This window comes from Tachysurus fulvidraco, chromosome 13, assembly GCF_022655615.1.
Source record: "Tachysurus fulvidraco isolate hzauxx_2018 chromosome 13, HZAU_PFXX_2.0, whole genome shotgun sequence".
NCBI lineage: Eukaryota > Metazoa > Chordata > Actinopteri > Siluriformes > Bagridae > Tachysurus > Tachysurus fulvidraco.
Genome location: NC_062530.1, coordinates 12,766,389 through 12,783,982, shown reverse-complemented (window position 1 = coordinate 12,783,982; position 17,594 = coordinate 12,766,389). Strand labels below are relative to the sequence as shown.

The window sequence follows — 17,594 nt, the reverse complement described above, 5'->3', positions numbered from 1 at the left end:
AATGGTAGTACAACCTCATTGTATTGAGTGAAGCTTGTTAGTGGCAACTATCATCTGGACGGATCATTATGAATTCATTTGTAGTCTTCACCTGTGGATTAATTCTATTTCTTTTGACATTGGGTCTGAGTGTTGATGAGGTTACTGCTATTGCTATGGCCTCTTGGTGGCATTGAGGACAGCAGGCCTATGGACAGCATTCCAGTTTGCTTTGTCATGTCTTTGCAATGTGGAATTGTGGATCTAATAATTGCATCGGACTTGAGTATTGCTCTGGACTTTGAACTCTAAACATTATCATCTAAACACCATGAAGCAATGTTTTGTACTTAATTGATCTGAAGACTCATTATGTGATTCCTAGGTATTTGTTGTTTTCTTTGAATATGTTTGGGAGCATATGTGGGATAAATAAGATAAAAAGATTATTTAACAGTACAGCTCGATTATCTGTTGAATCCCCTCAGACTAACATCTATAATGAGAGTGCATTACAACATCATGCCACGATCCAAAGAAATTCAGAAACAAATGAGAAATATCTCAATTACTTTCTATCAGTTTCTAAAGCTTTGGAACTTTAGATGGGACAAAATTACCCCAAGAGCACAACGATAACTCATCCAAGATGTCACAAAAGACTCCACAAGAGTCCTCACTTTTCTCAGTTAAGGTCAGTGTTCATGACTCCACCATAAGAAAGAGACTAGGCAAAAATGGCCTGCATGGCAGAGTTCCAAGACGAAAAACCGCTGCTGAGCAAAAAGAACATAAAGGCATGGCTTGTCTCATTTTTTCCAGAAAACATCTTAATGATCCCGAGACTTTTGGGAAAATATTCTGTGGACTGATGAGACAAAAGTATTTCACTGTATTTCAGAAAAAGAACACCATACCAACAGTAAAATATGTTGGTGGACAGGAGCTGTTTTGCTTCTTCCGGGCCTCTCTGCCTGGAGCTAGTATACATTATTATACAGATGCAGCAGCTCAGAATTGCTGTTTGACTACTGCATGATCACTCTGTGATCACTGTGTGATTCTGCCAGACATCCACCAGGAGTGCTACAATGGTCTTGTTCCCCAGCTCTGACGTAGTTAATGAGTAGCTGCCTTATTCACGCCCCCTATGCGTGTCTGTTGCAATGATGCATTGATCCACCAGGTGGCGCAGTGATCAGTGTAACAGCTACTGGCATTAACCAATGAAACGTCTCTAAATTAAATGTAAACAAATTGCAGCAGAGAGAAAGAGAGACCAATCAGACCCCGCCTCGCATTGTCATGGATATAAATATCTATAAAATTCATATTTTTATGATGTATAAAATCCTTGCACGGTCTTTATTGCATTCCCTTGATTTTTCACTTTACACTTTACTTTTTGTAGTCATAACAGTACACTATAATCCCTCTGCTTGGTTTTGTAATATCCTTTATGGTCTTCGATCTTAGGGCTTTTTTACATTTCTATTGTCATCTACCATTTACTTGATGACTGTGTTTTCAATACTTATTTAATACTAACCCTGCGCCTCACACCTACTAGCACCCCTACAGCTCCATTGTTCTCCTGCTTTTGTTGTGCAAACACACCCATCACCTGTGAGGCCTGGCACATTTGCATTTGTTCACTCAGAGTAGCTCAGATCCAAGGCAGGAAAAACCTGTGTGTGACATGGAAACCTTCAGAAATTGCTGCCGTATCTATACAAAATAGTCTGTTTTATTTATAAAAAATTGTGTGAAAACAGAATGAAAAGTTGCTAATACAATTACATGAATAAAATGAAAACTTGCTAATACTTCAGTCTCCAATGTATGTTTGTACACAAATGTCATAAGGTGAGTGAAGTTATGGTCCACGGCTTTTGACATGTTCGTACACATACAGAATAAAATATGTCATTTCATTTTCATTGGCCATCAATGAATTATATCACCAAAAGTGAATTTTGAGACGGAACAAGAACCCAACATGCCTCCACAGAAGATGCACCGTGGTACTGGGAAGCCCTATCTGAGCAAGATGGCACTGTGTAGGTAGAGGAGGACATTGGAATGCCCAGTGCAGTAGCAAATCACGCCAGACTTTATTCACCGTGCCCAGTAGCGTTGTTTTGCGCTACAGCAGTCTATGCGACAGTGGCAGTGAAGTAAAGAAATTGACCGACGTGACATTTCTGCCATCATCCAAAAATGGCTCCATCAGATTCATGACCACGCTCTCTGCCGGCCTCTCTCCCTTCTGACGACTGGTGTCCTTTCCCAAGTAAGGAGATGCATTGCAGACATATTTGGTCTCCAAATCCGTGGCCATCCAGAACTTGATCCCAAATTTGTCTGGCTTGGTTGCGATATACTGTGTGAAAGGACAACAAACCTTGGTAGGGAACAGCTATTCATCTGTGGTCATGTGTTCTCCTGGAGTGAAACTCTCAGCACAGTTCTTGTTGAAGCGTGTCCAGATGTCGGAGACCGCAGCAAATTTGTCTGTTAGAAGGTGTTGCATAATTGAAATGAATCTATCTCGGGCATTGTCTCTTTGAAAGCCAGGAGATTGTTTTGAAACCATTTTGACCATTTTTAATGTCAGTAAATAATAAAACCTGTTTTTTTCCAGGTCAAATTGACTTGAATGCTTATAAATAAAAATTCTACAATGATCACCATTCTGTGTGATCAGCTTACATTTCTGAACATTTTACACTTGCTATGTCTATTTTGCCTACCAGATGCCATCTGATCACCCAAAAACGGGCAACACACACAAACCACTCAAAAACATGGCATAATTTATTGTGAATAAAACTTCCTTTACACCTCTTATGCTTTTTATTATATTTAATTTATAAACAATGAACTTCATGAAATTATGCAATTATTAAATATTATTTTGGATAACCACTGGCTGGTGTATGTCAAACATCCCCAGGTCAAAGCTGACTGAAGCAACTAAATTCATAAATAAGAGAGAGAAAACAAATATTTGAATATTTGAATACATTGTGTGTGTGTGTGTGTGTGTGTGTGTGTGTGTGTGTGTGTGTGTGTGTGTGTGTGTGGCATGATTTCGGTAGATCATAATTTGCCCTCTGAATTGAAGGTCTGGCAGATTTCCTCAATCTTCTCCTGGTAGAAACAAGCAAAGTCTTCTGCAGTCAGGGAGGATGAAGAAGGTGGAACCGGGGGGTTGAGCAGAGAAGAGATGATTTTGTGGAATTTCCGAGGGTCATGTGAGGTCATATGTCTACATCTGGAAGTCGTATTTTTTAGAGCATTTACTCTCCTGTCAGATGTTAAATGTTCTAAATATTCATTTAGAATATGTCTTTAAGATGTTTATGATTTAGAATATATGTAAAACAGACATTTTCCTGACAAATCATTTTCCATTTTACACAGCAGACATTTTCCTGACAAATCGCTCTTTAAAATATGTCTTGCAGATCTACGTTTTAATTTATTTTCCAATAAAAATGTGAGGTAACCAACTGTACAAACGTATCTAGCTTAGATAAGAATTAGCAAACTTTAGCAAACACTTGTACTGCAGTAAATTACTGCTAACAAGTTTCAAGATTCAAGATTTTTATTTGTCACATACACAATTATATAGAGCATATATAACCAGCAGTGAAATGTGAGTCAGGTCCCCTCCATGGACAGTGCAATTATTAAACAATACAACACAGATGAAAATATAGCTATGAAAGAGTGAAATAAAAGTAAACAATAAAAATCTAAGAATAAAATATAAAAGAAAGGGGGCACGGTGGCTTAGTGGTTAGCATGTTCGCCTCATACCTCCATGGTTGGGGGTTCGATTCCCCTCTCTGCCTTGTGTTTGTGGAGTTTGCATGTTCTCCCCATGCCTCAGGGGTTTCCTCTGGGTACTTCGGTTTCCTTCCCCAGTCCAAAGACATGCATGATAGGTTGATTGGCATCTCTGGAAAATTGTCCCTAATGTGTGATTGTGTGTGAGTGAATGAGAGCGTGTGTGCCCTGCGATGGGTTGGCACTCTGTCCAGGGTGTATCCTGCCTTGATGCCAGATGACACCTGAGATAGGCACGGGCTCCCCGTGACCCGAGTAGTTCGGATAAGTGATGAATGAATGATATTGTTAATGTTCTTAACTCAGAATTTAAAGGAATTTTAGCTGTGGGTATAACAATGTTTTACTGGCATTTTCTACAAAATATGCAAGGCACTTCAACAAAAACTCATAGATACAATTAAAATTAAAAGAATAGTAACCACTGTATCACAAAAAGATTATTACAACTGAATGTTTTGATGGTTACAGCTGTCAAAAATTTGTAGGAAGCTTAGTCCCTTGCTTTAAATGAATTCAGCACATCTGTAGTCACAGGGCATCAGTAATTTCTTACACTGTTCTGGTTCTGTCCTCTTCTAGTCTATTCCACAGTTCAGTAACTGAAAATGGATAGATAAATATAAACAAGCAAACAAACAAATACAGTAAATAAAAGGTAGACTAGTTTCTCTATGACTCACTCTGTCAGAAAACTACTTTGCCTATTTTTATAATTACACTTCATTTAAGACAAAACATATAATAAGTTTAATATAATTTCAAATAAAGTGAATTTCACTGCTTTTCATATTCATAATTTTTCTAGTTTGTTCCTTTCACTACTATATTTTCATCTGTTAGTGCTAAATAAAACTGCACATACATCTGCATGGATTTGTTACACTACATTTGTCACGCACTTGCCAACCCTGGTTCATTTTGGCAGCCATTGCACATTGGTATTGTAACGACTCATTGATTGAGTCAATAAGTGGGGTTTATTGACAGACAAATGCAAAACAACAAACAAGGCAGAGTGGTAAAACAGGCAGGAAAATCCAACAACCAGTACAGACAATCAACAGAGCAAACTAACCAAAAAAAATATTCAAAAATGGGAACACCAAAATAATGTAGCTGTCATGAACTACGAGCCGTCACCTGTGTGAGGTCTCGACTAGTCTCCGTACTGTCATTCTGAGCGGTTTCCTGTGTTCTGATTTCCTGGTATTATCCTGTTTCTTTTTTCTGGCTCTTCTGTCTGTTTTCTGCCTGCCCGACCTTTTGCCTGTTCTCGACTCTGATTTTTGCTTATCCTCTGATATTTGTACCTCTGCCCGTCCTGATTATTGCCTGTCTGACCACCCTTCTGATTGTCATTAAAATGTGTTTAAATGTGAAACACGGAAGTTATCTGTGGAATCGAAATTACTACAATTCTGGTGATGTCTTCCTCTGGCATCACAGAGGGGAAATGGCATGTGGTGTTGTAACAGTTATGCAACTGTAAGACAATTAAAGAACACTGTAATTTAATTTTACACTTACAATTACAGCATTATTCAGACACCCTTATCCAGAGCGATGTACATAATTTTAATATTAATTATGTCTTAAATGATTCACATCCTGGAAAAATATTATTGCAAGTACACAATTAATTAATTAACACTTAATGACCCTTTCCTAATTATCATTTTAATTTCAGAATGCTGCCACATATAGTTAGACAGTAATCCCTCGCCACTTTGCGGTTCAAGTTTCACGGTTCAAGTTTCGCAGCCTCAGTGCATCATTGATTTTTCAAAAATATTCATAGAAAAATAAAAATAAAAACTGTTTCCCAGGATTCCAGACAAAGAGAGAAACACTCTCAGAGGCTTTGTACATACCCACGGGCACTCAGACAAGGCACATGATTGGTTCCCGGTACGAGATCTGAGCTGATTGGCTGCGTATCATCGCATCCTCTCCCAGCTTCTTCCCTTGTTGTATCTCGCCACTCTCGTTCCAGCTGTCAACTGTGTCTCGCGTATTGTGTTCGAAATTAACTTTTCGTTAAGCCCTTACAATGCCTCCTAAGCGCCGTACCCCTGTGAAAGATTCCTTTAGTGAGCCCAAGAGGAAGAAGAAGATGATGACCATCAGTGAAAAGGTCAAACGTAGGGCCAATTCTGCTTCGCGGATTTTCACCTATTAACCGCGATAAACGAGGGATCACTGTACTATATAGTTATATTCAGACTACATGGACTCTGCTCTTCCTCCAAGAAGCTGTCGAAGCTTTCCTTTAAATAAAGTCCTAAAATATCTCTTATGTAATCTCTTATGATATTCTTTTTAAACATTATATCTGCTGGTTTGTATGAGGGTGCAATGGAGGAACATCTTAAGCAAAATGAAAACCACCTATGATAACCTTTTGTCCTCTGTCTTTTCCTTGTCCTTGCCATGCCCTTCCTCAACTTCTGCACCATAAAAAAGAGGAAAAAAGAAATAGTGTGTCACAGTAATAGATACTATCACAGATAGTGATACGTATGTTTGCCAAACCTCTTATTATGTGGCCAAGATTTCAACAGATTTCAAATTTCTTGATATCAAAATGCAAGAAATTACATCTAAATTCATAATCTAAACAACACTAACCAAAATTATGAGTCACTTTTACAAAACCATGGAAAAAATAATTCATTTTAGAAATTCCTTTTGATAAGATTTAAAAGGGTTAAAGATTTTAAAAGAGTTAATTTCCAGATCCAAATCTGAGTTTAAATTAAAATTTCAAGAGAATGATGACTACTATGTTTTAATGTAACTGAATAAAATTGTATACAATTAAGGCTTTAACCTCCCCAATATAAGCACTAAGAATCTGGAATGATCACAGGTGTTTGAATAATGAGAGTATAAGTAATGAGATAACAGGCCCCGACATACATGCATCCATGACATTAACTAAGAATATCCTATTTATGAGGTATGACCTAAACCAGCTCAATTCAATTTAAGTTTATTTGTATAGCACTTTTTACAATTAACATTGTCTCAAAGCAGCCTTACAGAACATAAACATAGTACAAAAGGTTAATATTAAGATTCATAGAATACAAAATTCAAGATTAATAATAATAATAATAATAATAATAACCTTTATTTTCTATAGCGCCTTTAAAGAACATCTCAAAGCACTTTACAAAAGCAAAATAAAAACAAGAAAAATACTGTACAGACATAATATAAAGATTAAAATTAAAACAACAAAATAGACTATAAAATAAGCACTATGTAAAATTACAAATTAGTCAAATTAAAAGCTACCCTAAAAAAATTAGTTTTAAGTTGAAATTTAAAAGTACCAAGAGATGTTGCTTGCCTTATCTCAGTTGGTAAAGAATTCCACAGTTTTGGAGCTAGTGAAGAGAAGGCCCTATCTCCCATCGATTTTAAATGAGTTAAAGGTACAGTTAAAAGACCAGTTTCAGAAGAACGAAGGTCGCGAGATGGAGTATAAGGCATTAAAAGCTCAGTCAGATATTGAGGAGCCAACCCATGTAAGGCCTTGTAGGTGAGCATCAGAATCTTAAAATCAACCCTAAACCTAACGGGGAGCCAATGCAAGGACTCCAGAACGGTTGTAATGTGATCTATTACCTTAGTTCTAGTGAGTATTCTAGCCGCTGAATTTTGCACTACCTGTAATTTGTTTAGGGTAGCTTTAGACATACCAGCCAACATGGCATTGCAGTAATCAATACGGGAAAAAAACGAAAGATTTGATCAGTCTCTCAGCAACAGAAAATGACAGCATTGGATGCAATCTAGCAATATTTCTGAGATGGAAGAATGCGGTTTTAACCGTATTTTGGATATGTGGCTCAAATGTTAAATTGGCATCAAAACCACCCATGGCAACAAACTGCTTCCGATCATTGAAGTAGGACTTAAACCAATCTAAAACGGTATCGGTGACACCAAAAACCGTTAAACCGTTTCAAGCCAAGTAATTAAAATTGTATGATTAACAGTGTCAAATGCGGCACTGAGATCAAGAAGGATCAAAACTGAAAGACAGCCTGAATCTGAAGCAGTTAACAAGTCATTGGTAACCCTGACCAGGGCAGTTTCTGTACTATGGAATTTATGAAAGCCCGATTGCAAAGGCTCAAAGAGATTGTTCTCAGTTAAATGAGGACTCTGGGATTTAGAAAACACACGCGCATGCTCTTTACATGTGAGCACAGACAAATTGTTATAGTTAATCCCAGCAGGGTTATACACCATCCTGTGGGGTTTTCAAAGGAATATAGGATAGAAAACAACATCAGATGATGAATGTGTAAAACTGCGCCTTGAGGAGCGATCGCCACAGTTAGCATAGGTATCCCACATCGCAGTACAATGAAACGAAATATTGTTCACTCTTCAGATGCTCCAAAACTGTTGTCTGATAATTAAAACAAACAAACAAACAAACAAGACTGGAGAAAGGAGCGGCAGCCAAAACGCCCCAGCGTACCCCTTCAACACGGAAGTGTGGATGCTGTGAACAGATTAATATTAGATATATTTAAATGTGTAAGTATTTATCCCCAATGAGCAAGTCTGAGGTGACTTAGGCAGCAGTGGCAAGGAAAAACTCCCTTAGATGGTAAGGAAAAAACCTTGAGAGGAACCAGACTCAATGGGAACCCATCCTCATATTGGTGACACTGGAGGGTGTGATTATAAGTATAATCTGACAAATGTTGTATTGATGCAAAAGATCAATTTACATGTCCTCTATAGTATCACAGAGTCCAACTGGAGCTGGTAGATCTCTAGATGCCTCAGAATTCTCAGAGTCTGCCTCATCTCAGTGGAGGTCCAAAATCTTCATTGCACGTAAGACGATCGGTGCTGGTACAATTTCTGGATGCCTCGGGATGGGTAGAAAGAGAGAAGCAGTGGAGAGGGATTAACATAGCTGTTGTTCATAATATTTGCAAGTGTGATGTAATAGTGCACAATATTTTGTGTATGACTGACTAATGAGATACGTTTTTAATCTACATTTAAACTGGAAAAGTGTGTCTGTGTCAGCAACGTGGGGATAAAAACAGACCCAAATACAGGATAGCGTAAAATATACAAATTTATTAAATTTAGAAACAGGTAACAGGGACAAGGATGCAGACGATACCAGACATGACAAGACGACATAGGACGAGAGATGACGTTGAGGATTCTGCGCCACCATAGGCAACGTGGCACAGCTAAATAGACCTGACAATTAAACACATGAGGAACAGGTTTGCAGAGGTGGGGAGGAAGAGACATGGGCGAGGCATACACGTGAACATAGAACATAAACAAAAGCACGTGGCCAAAGTCCGGGCATGATCCTGACAGTCTGAACGCCGAAAACTATCAGGAAAATATATTTTCTCGTAGGCCAACCATATTCTCAAAGCCTTAATGCAAGTGTTTGTGAGTAAATGGAGTGACTGAATAATTTCTCATTAATAAATAGGTCCTCTGAGCATATCTTTGGGTCCCTTTATTTTCTTCAACAATAATGCTATTGGTGCAGCAGGCAAATTATTGCCAAGAACATTGTTTCTATTGTTACAATACCTTACACTTGTTTAAGGCTTACTATTTTTGTTCTATGAGCTTTTTGTTCTTTCATGCTTATGCTGTTTTTTGTTGTCTTTCTCAGGAGTGATCTCAGAGCAGCAGTTTGGGACTCAATTTGTTTGTAGTGTGGTGGCATCTCATGTCAGTCTCCTGCCTACTACCAGTTTCAGATTTGTGTGGATCGCTCCACCACCTGGCACAGGCTGTATAAACTTCTTGTAAGTATGTTTGTTTTCCCCCATGTGTGTAAACTGGTTGAAATATAGTGACCATGAGGTAGTGAAGAGTGAATGGTGGTTTAACCCTGCTATTGTCCTCCTATACAAATTAGGAGCACTGAGTCAACTTGACCTTGTCTGTTTTGAATGCTTATAAAAAATGAAGTACCCTATATACGATAGCCATCTCCACAGTGTAACAGAATGACATATGTAGTATAGATGAAATTGCATGTACACATTTAAAGGTGTGAAATGTGCAGTTTAAATAAGCATGAAATATACATATGCAAATAGTATACAATATATACAATTTGTATGTACACATGTGCAATTGTGAAATGTGCAGTTGAAGTAAACATAAACATTCAGACAATATGTATGCATGTATGTACAGAGTGCAAGTATGAAATGTGCAATTGAGGTATACATAGTGCAAATATTATGTGTTGTGTGTTCCATGGTGTTAATTGTTCATCAGGTGGATTGCTTGAGGGAAGAAACTGTTCCTATGTCTGGTCGTTCTGGAGCTCAGGGCTCTGTAGCGCTGACCAGATGGCAACAGTTCAAAGAGGGAGTGTGCTGGATGTGAGGGGTCCAGGGTGATTTTCTTTGCTCTTTTGCACACTCTGGAGGAGTACAGGTCTTGAAGAGTGGGGAGAGTTGTGCCAGTGATTCGCTCAGCAGTCCGGACTACCCTCTGTAGTCTTCTGAGTTCGAATTTGGTGGCTGAACTGAACCAAACAGTTACCGAGGTGCAGAGGATGGATTCGATGATGGCAGTGTAAAACTGTTTCAGCAAATCCTGTGCCATACATACATATATATGTGTATATATATATATATATATACACACACATATATATATATATATTAGGGGTGGAGCCGAACCCGAATGCGGTATTCGGAAAGGCACAAATAGCGTGTTTTTTACGAATACTTATTTTGAACAAATACTTAAAAAAAATTTTATTCGGGAACAAGAAAAACTTTATATCAAAAAGCTGCGTTTTCTCATGAGACCGCAGTGCAGCCCGCATGAGTGAGTGAGTGACATTCAGGAGTTGGTGGTGGTGGGGGGTAAAAGAGGTGACTGACACAGGCTGCTCACACAGCAACAGAGATGTCTCTGCTGAGCGAAAAAATACTTCACTGCATCACTATTTTTGTTGAATAGATTTTTGTACCTTAACTGGGTTCCGGAGGCAGTTTAAACCTTTCGGGAAGCGGAGTTTGATCGGGAGATTATTTCATTACGCTGCATTATTGACGTCTGCATTCGGGTGCTCTTATGTTCGCTCTGTTTACGTACAGTAGCTATGTTATCTCGGTAATTTAGACAATAGGCTGTTGACAGAGTAACATTAACGTTCAGTCAAAAAGGATAAACAATGCTTGTGTAGTTGTGTCGAATTGTATGCATTTGTGGGAGTTATATGGTACGTTTAAGTTACTCGGTCTTTTGCAGACAGCAAGATGTAGGCTATAGGCTACATCTTGAAAAGAGGAAAAGAGTGTGGCTGCTGCTGAGCCATCTCTTGGTCCTCCATCAGCCAAAACAAAATTTGCTCAAGTTCTGTGTGGAAGCATTTATCTTCTTCCAAGTGAAATATGGTTAAGTTATGGTTAACATAAAACATTAAAAAAAAATTAACAACATAAAACATAAATAAAAAAAGAATTAAAAACATAAAACATAAAAAAAACCTTTGTGTCTGATTGATAAATGACTGATAAATGTGATAAACCACTGACTGATAAATGTCAGCATATCTCCAGGCCAAAGCTGACTGATGCAACTAAATTTATATATAAGAGAGAGGAAACAAATATGATTTGCAAAACACATGTATTTTATTTTTGAACTTCTTTATAGAAATATGAACGTGTGTTTGTGTGTGTTTGTGTGTGTGTGTGTGTGTGTGTGTGTGTGTGTGTTTGTGTGTGTGTGTGTGTGTGTGTGAAACCTTTACAAATGTGTAGCCTTTGTTTTGTCTAGAGGCCAACTGAAATGAAATGCCCAATTCTTTGAACAGTGTTTGACTGTGTGTGTGTGTGTGTGTGTGTGTGTGTGTGTGTGTGTGTGTGTGTGTGTGTGTGTGTGTGTGTGTAGCATCATTTCGGTAGATCATATTTTGCCCTCTGCTAGGCAAAGTGTGACCTATTGCCCCACTACATGTGGCCAAGTCAAAATGGCCCAGGAGGATCCAAAACACATAGTATATACTGGTCTGAACACATAGTTCAATGAAAATAGACAAAATGAATTTTACTTGCAAAGTTCATAATTTGGAACAATCCTGGTAAATTTCAGGCAAATATGTGAAAGAAAACCAAAGTTATGACACATTAAAACCTTCCAGCTGGGTGAAATAGACCCAGGGAAAATAGGAAGGTTAAAGAAAATTCATATACAGATAAATCATGTTGGATTTAAAAATATTTATGTTTATTACATCATTATATATAGTCTATTGTTGTTGACCATCAGCTGCTTCTTGTTTGGGGTCATCACAGTAAATCATCCAATGAGCATATTATTTTTTGCACAGGATTTACAGCAGATGCTCTTCCAGACACAACCCTCCCATGTTATCTGGGTTTGGGAATCAAAGTGGAGCATCCTGCCGCTGGACCACCAGGGATATTTTAAAATGAAACTGTTAAATATAAAATATTAACAAGTATTATAAATATAAATATAACAATTCTACTAAAATGGACCAAACAGTGACAACAACAAAAAATGAGAGATAAGCTGCAACGGCTCATCCCATGGTCTAAAATAGAATGTGATGATGTGGTAAAGTTCTGACTCTGGCATTATGGCAGAGGTGTGCATAAGAGGAGTGATTGGACAGGCATATAATTTTTTCAAGTTTTACAGGGACACAAAGAAGGATTTAGTGGTCTTACAGGCATATAGTTACATAGAATTAAGAATGAGTACTTTTGAGATAACTTTGAGTTTGCATACACTGGCATTGCACACACTGTCCCTAACATGGACTATATGTGTATATCTATACATACATACATACATACATATATATATATATATATATATATATATATATATGTATATATATATACATATATATATATATATATATATATATATAAAAACATAGGCCTAGGGTGTAAGAGGCTAGAGCCTAACCTCATATTTTACACCATGGAAAATTCTGATGATGATTACATGTTGTTAAAGCACTTTAGTAAGACTTCATACTGTCAACAGTCCTGTTTATTACTGGCTATGTATCATGGAAAACCCACAGCAGTGACGAGAACACAGAGAGATAACCATGGAGTCAGGGATCAGGCTTTTGGCCACACTGTCTTGCAGCCATGCTCAGACATGCTGTCCATAGTGCTTAAGCGCCACTGTTCCTTCATCCTTGCTTATTCAGAGGGGTGAAGAAAAACCTAAAAAGACATGCACCTGCTAATTTGTCATGAGCCATAGGTACTCCTTGACAGACAACCCAAAATACTGTGCTTCTGTCAGCCCCATGTGTCAGGAACCAGCCCGGACGTTTGCCCATGAGCTTTTGTTTCTATTCTGTTTCACGTCTCTGCCCCACCCTTGTTTATTCCTCCCCGCCTCTGCACACCCGTTCCCTAGGTGTTAATTGTCATGAGTATTTTGCAATGCCGCGTTGCCTATGATTGCGGCGGAATCCTACGTCCTTTGTCACATTATTTGTCATGTCTTTTGTCATGTCTTTGTTGTGGCTGTGTTCCTGTTTTGTGTGTTTTATTTAATAAATCAGTTTATTTCTGCGCTATCCTGCATTTTGGTCTTTTTTATCTATGATGACACCCCAGGATTTATGACGACAGAAGGATTCCGCCACTTCAAGACACAGCAGGATAGCTTCTAGCCTGGACTAGCTTACTGTAGGAGCATTTTTTTTGGACTGTTCTTTCTGCCCTGATTTTTCTTGACTTTTTTTTTTTTTCTTTTTTGTGTGACATCACTCAGCATTTGTTCTGATGCGAGACGCCACTCTGCTTCCTGTTTTCCCACGGAGGACCTGGACCAAACATCTTGGAGGATTAAGACTGTGGATTTAGGCTGTATCAAATCATTCTCTCTTCTCATGTAATCCCAGACATCATGATGTCGATTTTAGGGCTCTGTGGCAGCCATTATATGGACGTTTTTGCATGTGTTCCCGTCTTCACGTGTCCTATCTGAGCCATAAAATTGGTGTGTGCGCACACAGAACTTCAGACACAACTTTCTCAATGAAGCTATTCCATAGCATCAGCCATGATGCAGCATCCCTTCTGAGAGAACCATATTACATATGTAACCTGGTGTAGTCCTTAATGATATTGGCTGTATGTTTTGAGAGAGTTGTCCTAATGCAAAATACACTTGGGCCCAATCAGATGCCTCCCTGATAGCATATTGCCTTACAGAAAAGTATCTGCCTATATTTCTCAGCATTGCGGACACCATTAATTCTAAGCAAATAACACCTCACCTATGCTTCACTGTTGCCAGCAGACAGCCATTATTGTCTACCTTCTTTGTTTATTTTGTTTAAGTGAGCATCTTAACTTGAAAAAAAAAATATCTCTTGTTATTTTGCTGCTTATAACCTACATGTTTGTTTTTTAGCCCAAACATTTTAACTCTTACCTCCTATTGACCACACTAGTACAAACATATGATTCTTTACCCAACAATCTTACATTCTTCAATTAATTTTCATATTTCATGGTGTTATGAAAGAAGCACCTACCTCGTCTCCCGACCGCCAGAGGGAACCTTCGCTCGAGTTCTAGCAGCTTCCACACTACATATCCCACAAACCCCCGCTCCTGTCATGATTACACCACCACCTGCTTTCAATCACCTGCTTCCTATAAAGCATGAACTTGAACTCCCTTTCACTGCGAAGTCTCGATTTGCCTCTGCTATCGGTCTGAGTGTTTGTCTTCCTGTGTATTCCTGGTTTTCGACTCTGTTTTGATTTTGCTCTGTTCTATGATTGTCTACCGCCTGCAATGACCTCCTGCCTGTATTACCGTTTCTGATTTTTGCCTCACCTTCGACATTGTGTTTGCTGATTCTGACCTAAGCCTGTTGTACCTCGAGCTTGCATTAAAAAGCATGCAAATGGATCCTCCATCTCACGACCTGTCATTACAGAACACTTCGCCGTATGGAGAGAGGGCGGATCAGCGTTTCCCTCCTTCAACCACTTCCTTGACCAGTTGCGCAGCATATTCGATCAAATCACTGGAGGAAAGAGCGCAGAGGAGCGCCTCTTGAATAGTTCCCAGGGGAGGCGCAGTGCAGCGGAATGTGCATTAACGTTCCGCACCCTCGCAGCTCAGGCAGGTTGGGAGGAGAGGCCCCTCAAGCTCCTCTATCGTAAAGGTCTGAGCCATGAACTGCAAGCAGAACTCGCTTGTCGTGACGAAGGGAGAAATCTATCTGACTTTATGGAACTGTCTATCCGACTCAACAACCTGATCCGAGCCCGGCGATCACCCACACACTCCCGTCTTCTGTAGAGGCTGGGCCATTGCACCATGCTCACGCTCATCTCACTCCCGAGGAGAGAACACGTCGCATACATCACCGACTCTGTTTATACTGTGGTGCGCCCGAGCATCGTCTTCCGTCCTGTCCTGTCAGATCACACACCGAGCATAGTACGTTAGTGAGTGTGGCCAGTTTAACCTCACGAACTCAGACTTGCGCCCGGTTCGCAGAAATAATAATAAGAAAACTAACGATAACAATAGGTGTCTATGCCCCTTCGGGGCTTGACCCCTAATAATATTAGTAACAATAATAATAATAGATATAGCTGCAAGCAGAATGTCTGTGTGTCTGTGTGTGTCTGTGTCTGGGTGTGTGTGTGTGTGTGTGTGTGTGTGACTGTGGTGCTGATTCTGATTCTGATATTAGCACCCAAGACATATTGTGTGCCAACCTGCCCCCAAATTGTTTGGACTGGTGGAGCTAGAGGGTTTGAGCTAGACACACTACCTGGCAGAAATATTGAACTGGAGGCTCTCATTGATTCCGGCACAGCTGGAAATTTCATTTCGGAGGAGTGTGTCAGAGCGAACGCCATCTCACTAACAGAGTGTGTTGTCCCCGCAGCCGTAGAAGCGATAGACGGTCGACCACTCAGAGAGGGACGGATAAGTTTCGTTACCGAAGAGATCGAGCTAATGGTGGGTCCCTATCACAGCAAGACTATCCGGTTCTACGTCATTACCTCTCCTCGTCATTCTCTGATCCTGGGGTTTCCCTAGCTAACTAACGATAACAATAGGTGTCTACGCCCCTTCAGGGCTTGACCAGTAATAATATAAGAAAACTAACGATAACAATAGGTGTCTACGCCCCTTCGGGGCTTGACCCCTAATAATAATAATATTAATAACAATAATAATAATAAATATAGCTGCAAGCAGAATGTCTGTGTGTCTGTGTGTGTCTGTGTGTGACTGTGGTGCTGATTCTGATTCTGATATTAGCACCCAAGACATATTGTGTGCCAACCTGCCCCCAAATTGTTTGGACTGGTGGAGCTAGAGGGTTTGAGCTAGACACACTAAAGTTGCTATAGTAACTTATAACACTGGCCTCTGGATGGGTGATGGTTCTATGGGCTGCCATTGACTTCAATGGCAGAAAAGGAAGAATAATAAATATAGCTGCAAGCAGAGATTCCGAGGTCAAGCCGATCAGATGCGCTCAGAACATGTCGCTGATGAACCATACCAAGTTTCGTAGCGATATGGCATTAGATAGCAGCTATTACTAGTTATTGATGAGATGGAGAAGCATCCAGGACAGAAAATAATCACGGGAGACTTTAATGAAGACATTTTTTTACTTTATCGACAATTGTGAAATTAATGCAAGAACATGGATACAGTCAACACGTACAAACTCCAACTACAGAAAAGGGTACCTTAATAGACCATGTGTAGAAAAAAGACATTAAATGTATACACAAACCTTGCACAAACCTACTACAGCTTTCATTAGGCTATACTTATGTCAGTGCTGTAATAATAGATAGAAATACTCTGCTGGCTGGTTATTGGGGGTGGGGGGTTAGGGGGGAAACAATCACAGCGGCTCCCTGAGTATACGGTAGTGGACACTGGATAGGAGGTGACAGGGGTTGGTGTATAACAGTTATTTGACAACACTGTTTGCTTCAGAAATTATTTGCTTGTTTTTATATATTTATGTATTTATTTGTAATCTACTGTGAACTATGAACATTAATATTTCATCCATTACTCTATTGTTCGCATTGGCTTTAATAGTACTTATCTCAGTCATTTATTCATGTGTGGTGATGGAACAAGCATGTACATTCACACTTAGCCAGATAATCTATTTAAATATAAATTATCTGTAAAACTATGTATCTTGTATTAACTATTAAATATTTTATTGATAGTGTTTTTTCTTTGTGTTCTTCTTACCATTACTTTATATTTATTTGAGAACTCTTCTTCTAGACTAGTAAGTAATTAATAGGAATATTCAAAATGTCTGACAAAATAAACATTTCCAGAGTTATTAGGAACAGTTCTTTTACATATTATCCCACCACTAGGTGCCTCTTCTGACATTATGCACATACCCTCAATTATCTACAGTGAGGATTTATATGAAGTTTAATGGTGCGGTTTCCCGGAGTGTGTGTTTGTGTATGTGAGTGCATTTGTGTGTGTGTGTGTGTGTGTATGTGAGTGTACAGATGTAGCGGCTCAAAATTGTTATTTTCCTGCGCCTGACAGGCGCTAGTCAGGCATTCATCACACGTTTATCAGGCGATTGTCATGAGCCCCCCTCTCTACAGGCAATCAAGAACGTGTGAATATTCTAATGTAGCCACCCCCATTTTTAGCTGTTGTAATGCAATTCCAGTGCACAACCAG

General features: G+C 39.1%; 1 protein-coding gene across 1 annotated transcript in view; it reads left to right on the top strand.

Annotated features, from left to right (window-relative positions):
- reln (reelin) overlaps positions 1–17,594 on the top strand; it is a 447,239-nt gene that overhangs the window by 70,779 nt on the left and 358,866 nt on the right. Inside the window, exon 3 of the mRNA XM_047822245.1 lies at positions 9,521–9,656. Within this exon, the coding sequence (XP_047678201.1) occupies positions 9,521–9,656 (136 nt within the window). The remainder of the gene's footprint in view (positions 1–9,520; positions 9,657–17,594) is intronic.